General features: G+C 50.3%; 1 protein-coding gene across 11 annotated transcripts in view; it reads left to right on the top strand.

Annotated features, from left to right (window-relative positions):
- The window catches only part of TRAK1 (trafficking kinesin protein 1), a 168,326-nt gene extending 151,301 nt beyond the window's left edge, over positions 1-17,025 (top strand). For 4 of the 11 annotated variants that reach the window (XM_074312572.2, XM_019727550.3, XM_074312571.2 and 1 more), the window contains 3 exons: positions 2,004-2,159; positions 11,186-11,288; positions 14,195-17,025. In XM_074312572.2, coding sequence (XP_074168673.2) covers positions 2,004-2,159; positions 11,186-11,288; positions 14,195-14,993 — 1,058 coding nt within the window. In that variant the 3' untranslated portion in view covers positions 14,994-17,025. Of the gene's footprint in view, positions 1-2,003; positions 2,349-11,185; positions 11,289-14,194 lie in introns of all 11 variants that reach the window. The other 7 variants (XM_074312568.2, XM_019727547.3, XM_019727551.3 and 4 more) reach the window with 2 other exon arrangements.
- Positions 17,026-17,428: the final 403 nt, after the last annotated feature.

Raw genomic sequence — 17,428 nt, 5'->3', positions numbered from 1 at the left:
TGCATGTGAGCTCCCTTTGAGGAGAGGGCCCTCGGATTCCTTCAGATTCTCAAAGGATCTGAGAATAAGAACCGTAGCCCTAGGTCAGGGTTTCTCAGTCTCGGCACTGTTGACGTTTGGGGCCAGGTCATTCTTTGTCACAGGGGCTGTCCTGTGACAGGATGGGACAGGCTGTCCTGTGCATTATAGGATGCTTGGCAGCAGCCCTGGCTCTACCCACTGGCGGCCATTAGCACTCCCTTTTCCTCCACAGTTGTGACAACCAAACATGCCACCAGACATTACCAAATGTCCCCTGGGGGTCAAAATCGCCCCCAGTTGAGAACCACTAGTCTTAAGTGTGTCTTAGCACCGAGTGAGAGAACAAGTATGCGATGCCTTCTTTCATCATATGCATCTCTTTCTTATTTCTTTTTTGCATTTAGAATATTTTCAATTTATATTCAATCGATTGTGGTTAAGCAGGTTATTATTGTATACACTTAAAACTGGGACGGACCTCAAAGTGGGTGTCCAGGAACTCTTCTAAACATGCATTGGCGTTGTGGACAGTTTTTTGTCTCTCAAGTGATTTGAAATTGCCCGTTTACAAAATCCTTTCGCGACTCCTTGGCTGAGACTGTCCCATGGGAAGTTACTTTCCAGCAGTGTTTGGAGGTCATACCCTCACCGTGCACCCAGAGGGTAGGGAACTCCTGATGAGCATGGGTTCTCTGCATCTCAGTCACATTTCTCGTGGGCTTCCTGACCTCACTGCCTGCCTGCCTTTCCCTTCTCTTCCATCTTGTCTTCCTGAGCTGCTGGCATCCTTGGCTCCCCTTTCTAACAGGAAAGCCTAGTAGCCTAGAGGGCTTCTTGCCCAATGAACACAGGACAACATCAGTAAATCAGTGGTCCCTGGGATGCCATGTGTGCAGGAAGGCTCTTGCTTTCCCACGCCTGAGCCCCTCTCGCAAAGTCTCTCTTGAGTGTAGCATATTTATTTGTGTGGTTAACTCCATCAGGAGAATGAGGCTAGAACACCCAGCCTCACGGGCCACACATCCACAATCCCCGGGCCGCGTGAGGTGTAGTAAATGTGCAGGGAGAAGACGGGCCGGGCAGGGTCCCAGCACACAGCAACATGCTAAAGGTTCTGAGATGACCCTCAGTGGATACACTTCTTAACCCAGGTTTCCTAAGCACACTTGGAACACTTCTGTTTGTGAGCACCTGTGACACTCTCGAGGCCCTCAGGGACACACTCCGGTGTTATTACAGACCTTGCGTGGTGTCATTTGAGAGCTGGGGTCCGGTGTCACTGAGGAGATGGGCAACTCCGCCTCAGACCTCCATGCAGACTTACCATGTTCCTCAGTCCCTTCTTGAGACCTGTTCCCTCTCCCTAAACCTGGAATACCTTGAGGTTGCTGGCAGATACAGAACACCTACGTGAGGGAGGCGATGGCCGTGCCTACCGCTTATCTCTGTGTGCTACTTGAGTTTCTTCTTGCTGTCCTTTTGTTGTGCCTCCTGGGGTTGGCTTCACATGGCCTTATTCTGCCCCTGCTCTGTCCTCCCTGCTCCCAGCAGTGTGTACTCAGCATAGAATCGGCACCCACCATCCCCTCCCCCGACCCCCTTTTGCGCCTGTCTTACTAATTTTTTCCTCCTCTGTTTCTAACGTGATTCTGTGTTAGATGTGGGGGTTGACATGAGTTGATTAAAATAAAGAGTCTGTCACCAAATGCCCTTGGCACACAGTATGGCATGAATTTTACTTTAAAAAGAAATCATTTTGATCCCTTAAGTTGGTGCCCCTTCCAGACATGGTGGGGTATCAGCTGCTGTTGCCCAGCAAGAGGGGCAGAGGCAGTCCCCAGAGTTCCTCCCGGAGTCCACCCGCAGAGCTCATGGCCTGCGGGGCCCCCGCTCCACACTCTGAGGGTGGGGAACAGCCGTCAGCTCGGAGTCCCATCCTAACCCTGTCTTCTCTCTGTCCCCCTTTCTCTTTCTCCTCCAAGGTTCTGCCACCCTGCACCACTGGCAGCAGCTGGCCCAGCCTCACCTCGGGGGCATCCTGGACCCCCGGCCCGGTGTGGTCACCAAGGGCTTCCGGACGCTAGACGTTGACCAGGACGAAGTATACTGCCTTAACGACTTTGAAGAAGACGACACAGGTGACCACATTTCCCTCCCGGGCCTAGCTACCTCCACACCAGCACAGCAGCCAGAGACCTCAGGTGAGAGGTCCCGAGCACACGTGACTGTCTCAGGCAGCAGAAGTTACCAGAGCCGGCCTCAGGCTTCCCCAGAAGAGATGCAGGAGCCGCCAGCGGCCACGGAGGAGGAGGAGGAGGAGGGGTCTGGTGAGGGCACCGAGATAAGTCCTGTAAACCTGGCACCTTTACCGGAGGCAGAATTCTGGGCCATTCTCACCTCTGTTCCGAGCACCATCCATAGTAGCTCTCTGTCTGTAGCTTCTGCTCGTCTGTGTGGGTGATTAAAGCATTCCCATTGTGCAGTTCTGGTTTTTAACGCAGAGTCCAATGCCTCCTTTTGTAACAAATGGGTGAAGCTCCCCACCCATCTTGGAGGTACATGGCCCAGTGGGGCTCTTGATGCCAGGGCAGGAAAGGCTGCTAAAAAGAAGTGGATAAACCCCACTCCCTGCCCCCCAGAACACCAGCTCCCCTCCTCCTGTTCTGGGTCTCTCCCGTGTCTAAAGGGCAGATTCTCAAGTCCCTTGGCGATTTCCAACCTGAGTTGGGCTGAGTTGGTCAGTTTTAGGGGAAATTATGAGTTCTGGGCCATTCAGAAGGTGAACATGGGAATCTGTCACCTACAGGCCACATTAAAGCAGGAGGAAGCCCAGGAAGTATTCAGGATTTTAGACAACACTTGATCAGCCAAATGTTTTACTTTTCTAACTTGAGTGAAGGTATATATGTCTCCTTTCCAGCTCACATGTTTGTTCAAAATGGATTTTTGAAAAAGGGTTTTAGCAGTACTCCTTAACCAACCAACCCTAAGAAAATATCAGGAAGCTCTTCCAGGGAGAGGACTCCAGCTGAATCTGGAAAAGAGCTTTGGCTGGTTTCTCCTCCCCACTGTCCTCATGAGCATTAAAAATGTGACCATGAGTTGACAGAACTACCCACATCCTGGGTGGCCCTGGATTGCACAGCTTTGTGCACAGGGCCCTAACCCACAGCGATCATGTGGTTACAATTTGCCAGCCGTCCTAAACCTCCTGGCTGCTTATGCCAAGAAGGTAAGGAAGTTCTTATGGGATAAAGGGAGAGACCCAGAAAAAGGTGAATTAACCCAATGTCTTCATCCTCATGATATTCGTGAGTCACCAAGTGTGAACACTGGATGCTCGTTTGTGATTCATGATTTTCATCCAGGAAGGCCACAACCCACCGCCCACCCCCGCCCCCAAACAACACAAGGTAGGAAAGAGCTGAGGTTCTTGGTGGCAATTCCCATTCCCTGGCTAAATTCAGACGTCTGTGGCCAAGGGACTTTATTTGTGACCAACTGTTCTTTTTGTTTTGACATCAACTTTAGAGGTATCATCAAGTAAGGGTTTGTTTATGGTTTATTTTATTTAGCAATTAAGTGACCAGAAAAGCTTGCAAGGGAGCGAAAATGCTTGTGATTTAGTATCTTCACATTTAAGAAAAGGAAACCTGTAGTATGGTCACCTCCCTTTGTTATCAGCCCTAGAGCCCACCTGGAATGCAGGCAACGGTATAGGAAACACAGCGTGTGTTTCTTTTTGTGGCTGAAGGGGTAGGAATCATGTCCAGTGTGATGACCCCCCTCCCTGCAGCCCTACATGTGGGATAGAAGGTGAATCCAGAGTTTAAAGCAGCGCCACTAGGTGCATCTTCAAGAAGTTGTACAGAAGGAATAAAGCTTATCAAGTCAGCTAAGAACTTCTCTCAGGGGAGAGAGGGGCCCAGTTATGAGCACCGAAGTCCTCACCGCTCTTCTTCCGTAAACGAAGACAAACTTATTGCATCTCCCCTCCTTACTCACCTGCAGCAGACTCATCCCAGCCACTTGGAGGAGAGGCACACACACCAACTTACCGTTGAAACTGTGGAGGGGTCAGGTTGGAAGTGTGCGATCAAAAAGAATTATGTAGATTGCTAAAGGTAATTTAGGAAAAGTCTGCTTGTTTAACGAGCATCCTCTGGAACTTGTTTCCTGGCCTAAGACTCATTTAAAACTCCATGCAGAGGGGAAAGGCGTGAACACTGATTTGGCTCTTTTTGTCTCTATTGGGAACGACAGGACCGTTTTGATTCTTGGAATGTAAGAAGCACGGCACTCTAAATCAATAATCCCAGAGGCCCTAGTGGCACTAGGCACACAGTCTTGGAGTCACAGGGAGACAGACAGTCTTCAGCAGGAAGGCCTAGGGTGTCCTCTGCTTTGGCACTTGTATCTGGGCTGGCCTGGTCCCTGCCCTGGCCCTGGGTTTCTCTGTTGCCAAACTGCACAGTCCCAGGAGCTGCCATCTGCTGGGAAGACTGAGTAGGGAGAAATTTTGGAGACAGAAGGTGACTCATCTTTTTTCTTGCAACTGGTCTGATGGGAGGAAATTGGGAAGAGTTATATATTAGGCACTTTTGTCTAGAGCCAGCTGTCTCATGGAGAATAAGTTTTGAGTACGTACTGAGAAAAACTTATTAATATATTTTAATGTATTGTTGTATCACCATTTGCTGATTTTTATAATCAATCCCATGTCTTAAAAAGGATGAATCCTTGTTTTCACATTTGTAACTAATTTAGATGATTAAAATGGATTGTTTAAAACAATTTTTAGATTATAGTTTTACTTTATTTCAGTGGCCTATTTTATGTTTTAATTCACGCAGAAAGTACACTTTATCAGAAGTAGTCACTATCTTGTACGGTCTGTGTTCTGGATTTTAGGTATTTATGTGTAGGGAAGAGCCTGCGTGTGATAAAGAATTAAGATCAGAGTTTAGTCTCACAGTTGTCCGTAGGTGGTTGGTTGGACAGAATTCAGTTGGATGCCTTGATCCTTAAAGGAGAGAGAGGTGGGATTAAAGCAACCCAGACAGAAGAAAGTGAAGGTCCGTTTATTTTAATACTCAGGAGACTGTTTCAAGTGGGAGAAATACCCTAAAACAGGCTCGTATCATCGGTGCCTGTCTGGCAATGGCCTTGCAGTGAAGCTGTGTCATGTTTGGGGCTAAGACCCTAAAATAACTGTTTAAGGCCAAAATCACATTTGGTGAAAACAGCCCTTGAAAATTCCCTGGGGTGGCAGCACCCGGGTCCACAGAGGCAAAAGCCAAGAATCAGCTCCTTTTGTAGCTTCCTTATTTGGACCACAAGTCCATGGTCTGTTCAGGAGTGGTTACTGAGCAAGGAAAGGGAAAGGCACAGCTGGGGAGGAAAGGAACCAGATGGAAAGTTCCGGGAGCCGAGCATTAACTCCAGCTTCGTCTGATTTGAGCAAAGTCACACCAACCTGCATCCTGTCGCATTTTGTCCCTGTCGCAGAAGCAGGAGCCAGACGGACTTGTGAAGGAAAGTTGGCCGTGGGGGCCTGGTGGATCTGGAAGGAAAAGTCTGGTGCATTCAATTCACAGACCTCAGATACAGGGAAGTTCCTTCCTGTCTTCACGGAGAGAGTTGGTGATGATGGCTGATGTTTCAGTCCCGTCTGAGTCTGTAGCAGTGTCAGGAGTGTGGTGGTTATGGACAGAGCACATGGCCTGCTCACACCCTTCTGTATTTGGAGATGCTGAGGCAGCCCTGTACGCTTGCATCAGTATATTTATTCACCCAGAGCAAACAAGGCCAACTGCAGCCCGTAAATGGAAAAATGAATGAAGAACATTAACTCTTCCCCCAAAGAAACAGCGTACAGTCAACCCTACTTAATATTTCCTGGACGGAATCCGCTTGTGGGAAGCAGGTTGTCTATAACATCCTCACCCCTGAAAACCCGCGCTCCTAGGAGCACCCACCGGGACTGTTGAGCGGGCGTCTGCACCGCCGCTTTCCTAACTGGAGGGACCCTTGAGCGAGCGCGTGGAGGTGCCTTGAGGTTCCATGAGCTGCCCAGTTGCGCCGCCTACTGACACCTGGGAGAAGTGCGCTCTGAAACTGGCGTCGAAAGCGCTGACGGACAGAGAGAGGTCTTAATGCAGCTTAGCCACGTGGCTCTCGCGCCTGTGGGTGTCTGGACACGGAAGGAAGAACAAGAGGACAGAGGCTATGGGGCCCAGTTTTGTTGGCATCCGAAGGATCTAACAAAGAGACTGTTGCATTTGCCCTTTTGACATTTTAACAGCATTCTAAAAAATTCCCTTTTCTCCGTAAGATTCGTCAGGGGCCACTTGAAGGAATTTCTGGTCCTCTCTGCACGACGCTGTTGAGATTGTTCATCTGCTAAATCACATACCTTTTAAAAGAAACAGAGAGTAGACAGATTGGTGCAGTGGGAAAGGTAGACTTTAAATTTTTAAATTTTACAGGAGCCAAAAATAAGCTGTTACGAAACCAGAAAAAGACCTTGTGATGTGGTTCTCAATCTCTGTGCTAGAAACCACCCCAGTACCTGCAGGCTGAGGTCTGCACGGGAGACCCAGGGGTCCCTGTAGAGTTGCAGGACCAAATGAGGACTCCGCTGAAAAAATGCTTAAGAAACAGAAAAAGTGGTACCCAGCCCATGTGAAGCCTGGAACTAAGGGCTTAAAGAACATCATCTTATAACAGTGTGTAATTTAAAATCGCTTTTATTTTATTTAAAAAAAAATAGAAGCTGCACTATTGTATCTGAAACTGCTCGGACCTCCTCCTGCCAGCCCCCCGCCCCAAGAAAAACATATTAAAGCCACATTAACCCCAAACTATTTATGTTAAATGATGACGCATGGGGCAAATGAACGTTTTATGGAGCTTTGCACACGAGGATGCATCATAGAACTTTTTTTTTTTTCCCCCAGAAAAATTCATGGCCGGAGTTAAAGAAGTGACAGAAAAAGTCTTTAAAGTATTTTTCGATGCCCTTTTAGTCTTTTAGGAAGAATTCTAAAGCATTGTTTTTGCCTGTTTAAAAAGTGGACATGTAGCTGACAGGCAGAGACGCCCTCTTCCTGTAACCCTAGCCCCACCCCGACTCCCAATGCTGTTACTGCTTGAGCGAAAGGCAACAAAGTCATTAGAAGCTGGTAAAAAGATAAAGAAAGGAAGTGACATTCTTAGGGCTTAGTTCAGGCCACACCTTTAAGCTAGATGAAGGTGGCTTTTCTTTTCAATATGTTTGTTTTTGCTTGAAGAGAAAAGGCTGGCCTGTGTGCCACCGTTGATGTGGTGGCAGCTGCTGGAATTAAAGGGTGTGTGTGGGCGAGGGGGCTGTTGAGGGAGAATGAGTGTGTGTGTGTGGCGGTGGTGGTTAATGAGTTTATAGCAATTACAAAGCAGATTCAGATTGCATGAGAGCAGCTTCACACTGCAACACTACACGTCCAAGTTAAGAAAAAGGAAGATCGGGGCACTTCATCCTATACAAGTTGGCCACGTCCCATGAAGAGAGGGGAAGAGAATATAATATGGAAGGTTCTCAGTGTGTTGCAAAGACGGAGTCCTTTTTTTTCAAGATTTTGGGATGCATTTTTACTGTTTATATGTATATTTTTAAGAAAGTACTTGGGCGAACAGAAAAATAGCTTGGTTATGTGGCATGACCGGCGTTTCTGTCCTCAGTGGTCCTCTTTGAAGCAGCCTTTCCCTGTGTATGTGGCAACTCCCCGTAGAAATAACCAAGTGCAGTTATTTGCACCCTGCCATCTGCATGGGCTCCCGTGAGGGTTCTTTTAAGGACTGGGTGCTACGATGGCCCTTAGAGAGAAAAGTTCCTGCTGTCCCCAGCACATTATCAGCCTGCCCTTCCCTGTACCAGATTGACTGAAATGCATGAGCTGGTGTATACACATCTGATCCACATGGATGGTCAGACTGGCAGAGTCCTGGCTGTCCCTCAGGTCCCCACCAGTGCATTCTGCAGGGGCACCCAGGGCATCACTGGAGACTGGGGGAGGGGGTGTGCCAGGTACCCCGTGACTGGTGCAGCAGCAAGATCCCAAGCACCCAGTTTTCCAGTCAGTACCAGTATGATGGGCCCCCAGAAGAGCACAGCAGTCAGAACCCTTCACCAAGTTCATCTGCTCTAGGCAGAAAGCATGTCAGGATCGGATCAGAGCCAGGGAGCAGGGTGGCTGTCACCCTTACAAAGCCCTCCGACGCCCACCTGCAGCTCCCTGAAGGGTGTGTGCTTGCACGTGCCATGTTCTCAGAACAAAAAGTCTGCACATTAATCCCCCGCATGTAGTTCACCAACGTAGAAGACCTCAAATAATAAAGGATTAATTAAGTTTAAAGGTTATCTTTGGCAGATTTGGATTTTGTATCCCTGTCAGAGGCTGGGGGAGGAGGAACAAATAAAAACAATGAAGGATTAGAGGTTTTATTGGGAAATGCAAGTTCCTTCCCAAATAAAACAGGTAACAAAAGCACTTGTCAGTATTACTACTCGAACCGGTTTACTCCCTCCTCACAATACGCTGAGGCCCAACAGTCAGACTGAGAAAAAGGACAGGATTCCAGAAGGAAGTCAGAGCATGGAGTCCAAGGAAACCCTGTCCTTGGAGGCCCCAAGTGAGCTGCTCAAGGGGAACACACAGCATGTAAGGCAGGGCTCGGCGTGTGGAGGGGGCTGGGGGCTTCAGTCGCGTGCTCTCACCCTGCCCAGAAGAACGTGTTCTGTGCCTCTTCCTTTGAGAAATTGCTGTCTCCTGAACGCAGGGCTGTAGGAATCAGCCCGGAGCTGCTCTGTGACAGCACAGGGAACCTCAGGCGACTCACTGTCTCTGTGTTGTGTCCCAAGGAAGGGAAGTGTTGCAGCAGCCGGGCAGGCGGTGACAAGAGGAGAGCTGGCGGGTCCAGGCGTCCAGTGGTATTTTGAAGGGGCCGAACCTCTGGCTTGGGCACTTTTGACACTGGTTGATTTTCCTTGGTCCTCTAAGGCTATCCATTGCTTCTGGGGAATGATGACTTGAATTTTAGCAGCCTTTTCCTGTCCCCCAAACCCATTTGCATAGGATGGGTTTTGCTTCTGCTGATGCAATTAATTGTGTCTCTAAAATGTCCATCTTACACCCCCTGTTAAAATCAAAGATCCAATATGTGATGGGGGAAGGAGGAAGTGAACATGGTGACCTTTTGATTTGATGTTTTGCCATGCGTTTTAAAGGGGTACGCCTCTCATTTCAAATCCACCCTTGCTTTTGTTTGATTGTTCTAAATGTTCTATCCCTCTTTCAACTGTTTTGTCTTAATGACCTCTAGTTACTGCCTTGTTTTCTTTTCTCCCACCCAAATAACCCTTCGCGCTCTTTGGGATGCTTTTCTCAGGCTTTTTGTTGCTTTTGTTTCTAGACCGATGGCAGTCAGAGAATCGTGATTGTTTGGTTGCCTTTTCTTCATAGCTGATTCCATTTTTGTTTTGCTTGCAGCAGTTCCTCAGTTATCAGAGTCCCTAAACCATTCCATTTATTGGTTGAGAAACAAAGATTCATAAAGGCTATTTTTCTGTGTGTGCCCCGCTCCCCCCTTCCCGCCCCCCCACCCCCCCAAGGCCCTTTGTCTGGAGCTCCCTGTGGTTGAGAGTTTGCTTTTGTGGCCGTGGTGCTAACAGCCACTCCAGAGGCCACAGGAGCCTCCCTGACACAGACAGACGGGTCGGACCATAATAATCCGGGCGAACCAGCCTTGCGTGCTCCTCTAGTGACCACCACCATTTTTTGTGTGCTGGCTTTGAGCTGCCTGCTTTCAATCTGCGTGCCTCCAACATTTTTTGTTCATTTGTTTCATATGGTTTCTGGGGTGTTTTTTTTGTTTGTTTCTTTGTTTTTTGTTTAAGACATCATCACCCACGTGTGGATCTGCAGGTTTGGGGCACCAGTCTCTTCTTGTTTTGCCCTCCTTTCCCTTTTTGTCAAAGCCAAGAGAAAACTTGCCATAAAGAACTAGAAGATTCTCATTCACAGCCTTTTGAATCTTCAGAGCGCGCATAGCCTCTGATACCCTAATCACTTCTCTCCCAGGAGGTCTCTGGGGGCTGAGCTGCTGCAGGGACGGTGGGCAGGTGGGGTGGGGTGGGGAGGGTACCCCAGTATTTCATTGTGCATGCTATTTGAAGCAGCATCTTTTTGTCTTGTTTTCTTTTTTCCTTTTTTTTTAATGTTTGAGTTATGAATGAGGATGACCTCTGCAATCATGATATCTCCCGTAGACGCTTCCTTATTACGTATCACTCGCCAGCCTTCTGACGCATGGCCCTAACACTTCTGTGATTTACTTTGCTCCAAATCATAGCCTTCAGCTGCCTTAACAATAACTCTGTAGAGCTTTAAAGGGAAATAAATTGATGACAACTTGTGGCTGTCTCATTTTCATTAGAAATCAGACACCCTAGACGTGACAAGAGAGTGGCCCCGGGGGACTGGTGCTGCTCTCACCGCTGTGTGTCAGACAGCACCGCAGGGACCCCGGGCTCTGGGACTCTTGCCACGTCGTTGCTAAGGCAGCTGAGGTCCCATCTCCCGCCCTGCTGACCACAGATGGACAATAGTGGAGCCAGCTTCCCCAAGCCCCTTTTTTATGTACACAGAAAAAGGAGCCACGCGAGCCTTGTCCTGTTTCCAGGTGGCAAGTGCCTCTCCCCCTCCCACACCTGTCCCCTCCCTTTGGCAGAGTTTGGCACCTGTTTGCCAATGAAAACAAAATGTAAAACAAAAAGAAAGAAGGCAGATTCTGACTTCTAAGGAGGGAAACCAAATTGACCCCCATGGGCCCTTTAGCCCCTCAAACTGGATCCACTGCTGGCCAAAGAACGCCGAGGGGGAACCCTGTCTGGATTGGGTTGGAAGCTGGAATTCTATGCTCTGCACGCCAGTGCTCAAAAGTGTGGTTATTTCTGAGGAACCACCTGCGATCCAGAACATTTGCGTTTCACCTTCCTCGCCCAAATCCAGTTAACAAGGTAGCTCATCGCTTCTTGCATCTGTTGAGGGCTGTGCTTGATTTTCATTTTCTCATGGGTATACTTGGATGCAAGCAATGTGTTTTGTCCCCCTTCCCCCCACTTTAGCACACCACCCTGGGAAGTGCATGTCACAGACCAACTCCACCTTCACCTTCACTACCTGTCGCATCCTGCATCCTTCAGACGAGCTCACGCGGGTCACTCCAAGGTAAGGGACCCCGGCCCCAGGGGTGGGCAGGGGTGGGGTACAGTGGGGACACTCCTTGTAAGACTTACTGTCGAGAAAAGCCCAAGTAGAGAGGCTCATTCAACACCAACTCTGGGCAGCTGAAGCATCTCCTCAGCGCTCGCAGACTCCTGTTCTAGGGCCTGTCTTTCCTTTTGAATCGAGGCTCATATTGATTCAGGTCCAGTGCAGGTAGACCCGGACCACCTTTAGCTGCCCTTTTAGTTGGCCATGGGAGACTCTCAGACCGCTCCTTAACCAGCTGAAGATGACACGCCCACAGTCCCTAAGGCCACGTCTGTTGGCTTTTTGCCCCAAACTTTGCCAGTAGAGCATGGAGTTTTTTCACAGAATGGAGTTCCTGAGCCCTGTGGAAGCCATTGTGCTCATAGAATAGACCGCAGGAATCGTGCCTCACAGCCACTCTGTAGTGGCTGAAATGATAAAATCTAGAGACTGAATCACATGTCCAGCATGGTCCCTTTCCCCCTGGTGCCTCTGAGAAGTGATAGATTTGGCACCATCCAGCAAGAGGATTTGTATGGTATGGGGTGATCTGCTCAGCTCCCCAGTTTCCCGTGAAAGGGAAAATGGTCTCCCCGACATGGCGGAGTCAGCCACTTCCTGTGTCGTGCGCTATGCCAGGGAATGAAAGGTAAAGCAGAAAGGGAGGAAGGCAAGCAGGGCCGGCTTGGAGGGAGCGGCCACCCAAGGAGCACCTTAAATTCTGAATAACTCTCCACAGGTCATGTGAGGAGGACGACGAAGCAGCCCCATGCCCTGTTGAGCTGAGAGGTGATGTAGGGCAGAGAGTGAGCCCACAGGCGAGGCAGGGGGTGAGCACACCACCAGCAGTGCCTGCCCTGGCAGGGCCACGTGGAAGGAGCTGTGTGTGCACGCGTGGCCGCCACTAACCCTGGACTTAGGCGTGGGTGTGTCTCTGTGGTTGTGCCTGGCTAACTCAGCCTTGACAGTGGATACCCCTAACCCATCTAAACGCCCCCGTCGAGCCGAATGCCAACACTAATAGAGGCCTAACCAAAGTTCTCACCAGAAGGGCATCTCCACGTTTTAGCCTGTCTTCTCCATCTTCCTTCCCGAGGGTGTAGAAGCTGGCTTCCCTGTCCCATGGCTTTATGTTAGGAAGAGATGGTGTTTAAAAACCATGAGACAGGGCTTCCCCCGGCGCCCTGGCGCTCTTCTGACTGTAGTCGTAGAACTCAACACTGCACGCCTGTCGGCATCTACAGGGCCTTGTCAGGGCCAGGAAAGCCTGGGCCGTCAGTAGCAAGAGCAGGCTTTTATTGCCAGAGTTGGAAAGCATGCAGCTCAAAACAAAACCAGGACTCTCCCTAGGAATGGCCCTGTAAATGGGACATTAAGTCCAGGACTTTTTGGGCCTCCCTTGCTTGTAGGTCCTTATGTTGCAGGATTCCACCTGCACCATGTGAGGCGTCCACCTTTTCAGCTTAGGAATGTGTTGCCGTTCCTCATCTCGTGTTTCTCTGAGTGGTCCTGACCACAGCATCCCCACCCCGAGCTTATGTGGGCTGGGGCTCTTCTGTGTGCCTCACCCCTATGTGCCTGGCCAGCGGCGAGGGCTCCTGAGTGTGAAGCTCCATGGTGCCTCAGCTTGTACTTGCTCGTGAGCTGTCCTCCTGCAGGAGGGGCCTCTGCTCTGGTCATCCCAGGACCCGGCTCCAGAGTGTGTCCCCTTTCCTTCCCTTTCCCTACGTTGGTGCTTTGCCCTCCCCCTACCAGGCTGAGGAGAGAGGGCTCTGTCCCCCAGCTCCTGGGGACCACCCTGCTGGCTTCCTCCAAGGGACACCTGCAGCGGCAGCCACATGCTTGGGCAGCATGCAGGCAGGTCCCGTAGACGGTGAGGAAGGAGGTGCTGCTTTGCCCCTCCGCTGCTCACGCTGCAACAGCACCAGGCTCCTGTGCCCGGGAGGCCTCGCACCGTTCTGTAGCAGCTGTCAGAAGGGGGCCCTTCCAGGTGCTTCTAGCAGACAGCAGTGCATTTGCCCCTGCTGGCCCTGTTTACACTTTTCTGTTAACTCCCTTCCTGGCTGAATCCCAGCTTCTGGAACATAGTGAATCCTCCACCACCATGATACAAGTAGACAAAGGAACCTTTGCTTTCTTTTAGTAACAGGTGTCACACTGGGCCTTTTCCCAGGTAGCTCCATAGATGTCATAATACTGCATGCTTCCTCTAACCCCATAACTCCACTCATCAAGATGGATGTGGGCAGCTGTGGGAAGGACCAAGTTGAGCTCTGTGCAGAGGAAAAAGCACTGTACTGGGCGCCAACAGGCCGGGATCTGCCGCTGGCTTGATGTGCGCCTGCAGCCTCAGTTTCCCCATCACCAAGGGCCCTCTGTCTGGATGTCCCAGCCGCTTTGCCCACCCCTAGATAAATTCTCATATCCCATAGTCCTGGGTGACTTCTTGCCTCAGGGAAGTAGGTAGTAGGAAGGGACACTGGAATTGGAGTAAATTTGGTAGAGAAAGAAAACCTCTCTGCCGAAGGGCTTCTTCCCTTATTTGGGGGTGTCACTCAGACTCGGGTTCAAATCCAGGGTCTTCCACTTGATAACTGAGTGTGACACTGAGTAAGCCACATGACCTCTGAGTCCGTTTCCTCATTTGCAGAGGAGACAGTGATACATACCCCATGGGCTGAGAGAAGGGTGCAGCTTCCTATTAACTTAAACCAGGCCCCACCAAAGGGAATCCCAGGCCCCGGTGGGTGAGAGAAGGGAGCAGACACAAGGAGGCATCCGGGGAGCCTGGGCTGGGGGGGTCCTCTCAGGTCCCAGGCCTGGCCTGTCCTTGGTGCTCATGGGCATTTTCTGATGAATGGCCTCTTATCTTTTCCTACCAGCCTTAACTCGGCCCCAACTCCAGCTTGTGGCAGTGCCAACCACTTGAAGTCCACGCCGGTGGCCACGCCGTGTACTCCCCGGAGACTCAGCCTGGCCGAATCCTTCACTAACATCCGTGAGTCCACGACCACTATGAGCACATCCCTGGGGCTGGTGTGGCTGCTGAAAGAGCGGGGCATTTCGGCGGCTGTGTATGACCCCCAGAGCTGGAACAGGGCCGGCCGGGACTCCCTCCTGCACTCCTACACCCCCAGGATGGCTGTGATCCCCTCCACCCCGCCCAACTCGCCCATGCAGACGCCCACGTCTTCCCCGCCTTCCTTCGAATTCAAGTGCACGAGCCCTCCCTACGACAACTTCCTGGCTTCCAAGCCGGCCAGCTCCATCCTGAGGGAGGTGAGGGAGAAGAAGAACGTCCGCAGCAGTGAGAGTCAGACAGATGTGTCAGTCTCCAACCTCAACCTCGTGGACAAAGTCAGGAGGTTTGGCGTGGCCAAAGTGGTGAACTCAGGGCGAGCCCACGCCCCCACCTTGACTGAGGATCAGGGACCTCTCCTCTGTGGGCCCCCGGGCCCAGCACAGGCCCTCGTCCCTGGAGGCCTGGTACCTGAGGGCCTGCCCCTCGGATGCCCCGCTGTCACCAATGCCATTGGCAGGCTACCGCTGAATAGTGGCATCCGGCGGAATCGCAGCTTCCCCACCATGGTGGGGTCCAGCATGCAGATGAAGGCCCCCGTGACTCTGACCTCGGGCATCTTGATGGGTGCTAAGCTCCCCAAACAAACTAGCTTGCGGTGAGGGCAGGATGGGGGCCCTTCGGAGGAGCAGTCCAATCTTGTCCCGCCTCCCTCTCTTCCCCCCTGCACTGCCCTCTCTCCCTCTTCCCTCCTCGTCCCTCCTCTCCTGAGCTAGACAAATCAACCTCGTGCCTACTGGGGGAAGAGTGGAGACTGTAAAATGTGTACATAAGACTTGGAGACCTGTATCCGCCCCTCCCTTTCTTTACATCCCACCCGAGTGCCCCAGCACTGTCATTGCTCTCCTGAGGACTTCACCTGCACCAGCCTGGGGGCAGGGCAGGCAGGTGTCCTTTTCTCCTGTCCTTCAAGAAGCACTGAAACTCCAGTGGCGTTCTTATCCCATGGATAGGAAACCAGTGAATTCGTAGCGGGCTGCCAGTGCTGTGCGTGGTGAGCTGTCACGCGGCACAGGGCACAGGGATTCAGTGTCGGTGTTGTCGGGCCCCTCGCCCACCCTGTAAGAGTGTCAGGAGCCTCCGTCAGCAGCCACATGCAACTGACATAGCTTTCCGGACTGGAGAGCTGTTCTTTCGTTTGCGGGTGGCCTTCAGACCTTCACGATTCTGCCTCGGTGGATGGCCGCTTCTTTTTTGAGGGATGACTTTTTCTTTCCATGCCTTCAACCTAAAGTCTTCCTTCAGTGTTTTATAATCAGCCATCGGGCCAGACGTCTGACCCATCTGAAAGCGAATGTGTTTACACTCCCGCTGCACCGGTGGTTCAGCGGCCCACGTGGGTTCTGTGTGGTTTGTTTTACTTTTCCATTTTTTTTTATGGGTAGGGAGGTAATGGTACCAGATGGGAAGTCATAGTGGATGTTCCTCTCTGTGGTTCTCCGACACCCCAAAAAGCACATGGCAAACACATCAAGCCACTAAGGAGACAGCAGCTTCTTTCTGGGACCCAGTGTCACAACCGAATTGAGTGAGACCAGACCCAAGACAGCTTGAGCAATAGGATTGAAGGGAAAGGAGACAGGGGAAAAGGTGAATGAAATTTGCCAACAGTAAAGGTAAAACAAACCACAACCCAACGTAGGCTCACAGGGAAAACGAGGCTTTGGCCTTCTGCTGAGCCCACTCCTTACTCTGACACCCGTGTCTGGTCCATGTGCTTTCACCTCCATGGTCTTTCGTGGCAGCCATTCGATGCTTGCACGTTTTGCCCCCTCGTTTCAGAACAGAGCAGTCACAGCAGGATATTTCCTTCCCCTCAAAGCCCTGCTCTCCTGTGCCCCTTTTTTATCCTTAGGAAAAGACAGAGGTGCTCGTGAGAGGAACCATGAATGAGCGAGGGAGCCTGGCCCTGCTGCTGTCACCGACTAAGTTTTGGACTTTTATTTATTATTTATGTGTGCTGTATTTTAAACAGACGTCCTCTCTCCTTTCCAGCTCCAGTCACAGTGTGTCTGTGGCATTCCAGGGTGAAGCAGGTCATTTATTTATTCTCATCTGAAGACTGCAGTGTCCATCACAGCATTCTGTGGCCATTTGTTCCAGGCATTTATGGAAGGATAACATCATATGCAAATGAAATTGCCATGTTGCATCACCCCTTGGCAAAAGATGTGTCCTTCACTTGAATGACTGTAACCTTATGTCCACTGAAGATACTCTGAGAAAGTCCCCAGGAGCAAGCTTCAGTCCCACAGCATATTCTCTGAACATGAGGATGCTGGTTAATTATGTTTTTAACCCTCCTTGTGGTTTGTACGTGTGCACTCACTGCAAGGAACTTAGATCACTTTGTTTGAATGTATTTTAAAGCGTTAGGTAGAAAAACCAAGGACTATGAAAACCGTGAACTGAATGGACCACTTTATGTATCAGAGAGAGGAGCCCACTCATCGTCACCAAGGAAATACCACTGTAAAAATCAGCAGTTCGGACGTTGCAGTATTTAGTATAGTAAATACATGATCAACCTTGGGCAACCACTATCAAAAAGTGTGTTGTAATGCATCAAAAATCAACGATAAAACTTTATTTGCTAACGAATATCAATAAAATAAGTTCAAATGATGGAAACCACATGGGTATTCTGATTTGTATTTTGTTTTTATCTCTTTCATGGAGGAGAGGATCTGTTTATGTAAGACTTGAAGGTATTCCACTCGGTGGGGAAATGAAATGAAAGCCACATGGTACTTCACAGGCTGTTATAGCCACCCTTTCTTTTAACATAGTACTATACCTTAGACAACTTTCCTATCAGAACCTGCAGCTCTTCCCTACTTTTCAAGGCTGCATACTATTCCACCAGGAGCACGTTCCCACTGTGAATACAGACATACCCCTATGGACCAGTACCCTATAGCTGGGCATTGAGTTCATTCTACTCTTTTGCTATCACAGCACTGTAATGAAAAAACCTCCAGCTAACCCTGGGCTCACTGAAGTGTGAGAACCACTGTGTTAGACCAGGCAGATTTGC

Source organism: Rhinolophus sinicus, chromosome 5 (genome assembly GCF_057876585.1).
Source record: "Rhinolophus sinicus isolate RSI-liver-muscle chromosome 5, RSI-T2T, whole genome shotgun sequence".
NCBI classification, from domain to species: domain Eukaryota; kingdom Metazoa; phylum Chordata; class Mammalia; order Chiroptera; family Rhinolophidae; genus Rhinolophus; species Rhinolophus sinicus.
The sequence above is the reverse complement of the archived record's forward strand: the minus strand, read 5'-3'. Positions and strand labels throughout refer to the sequence as shown.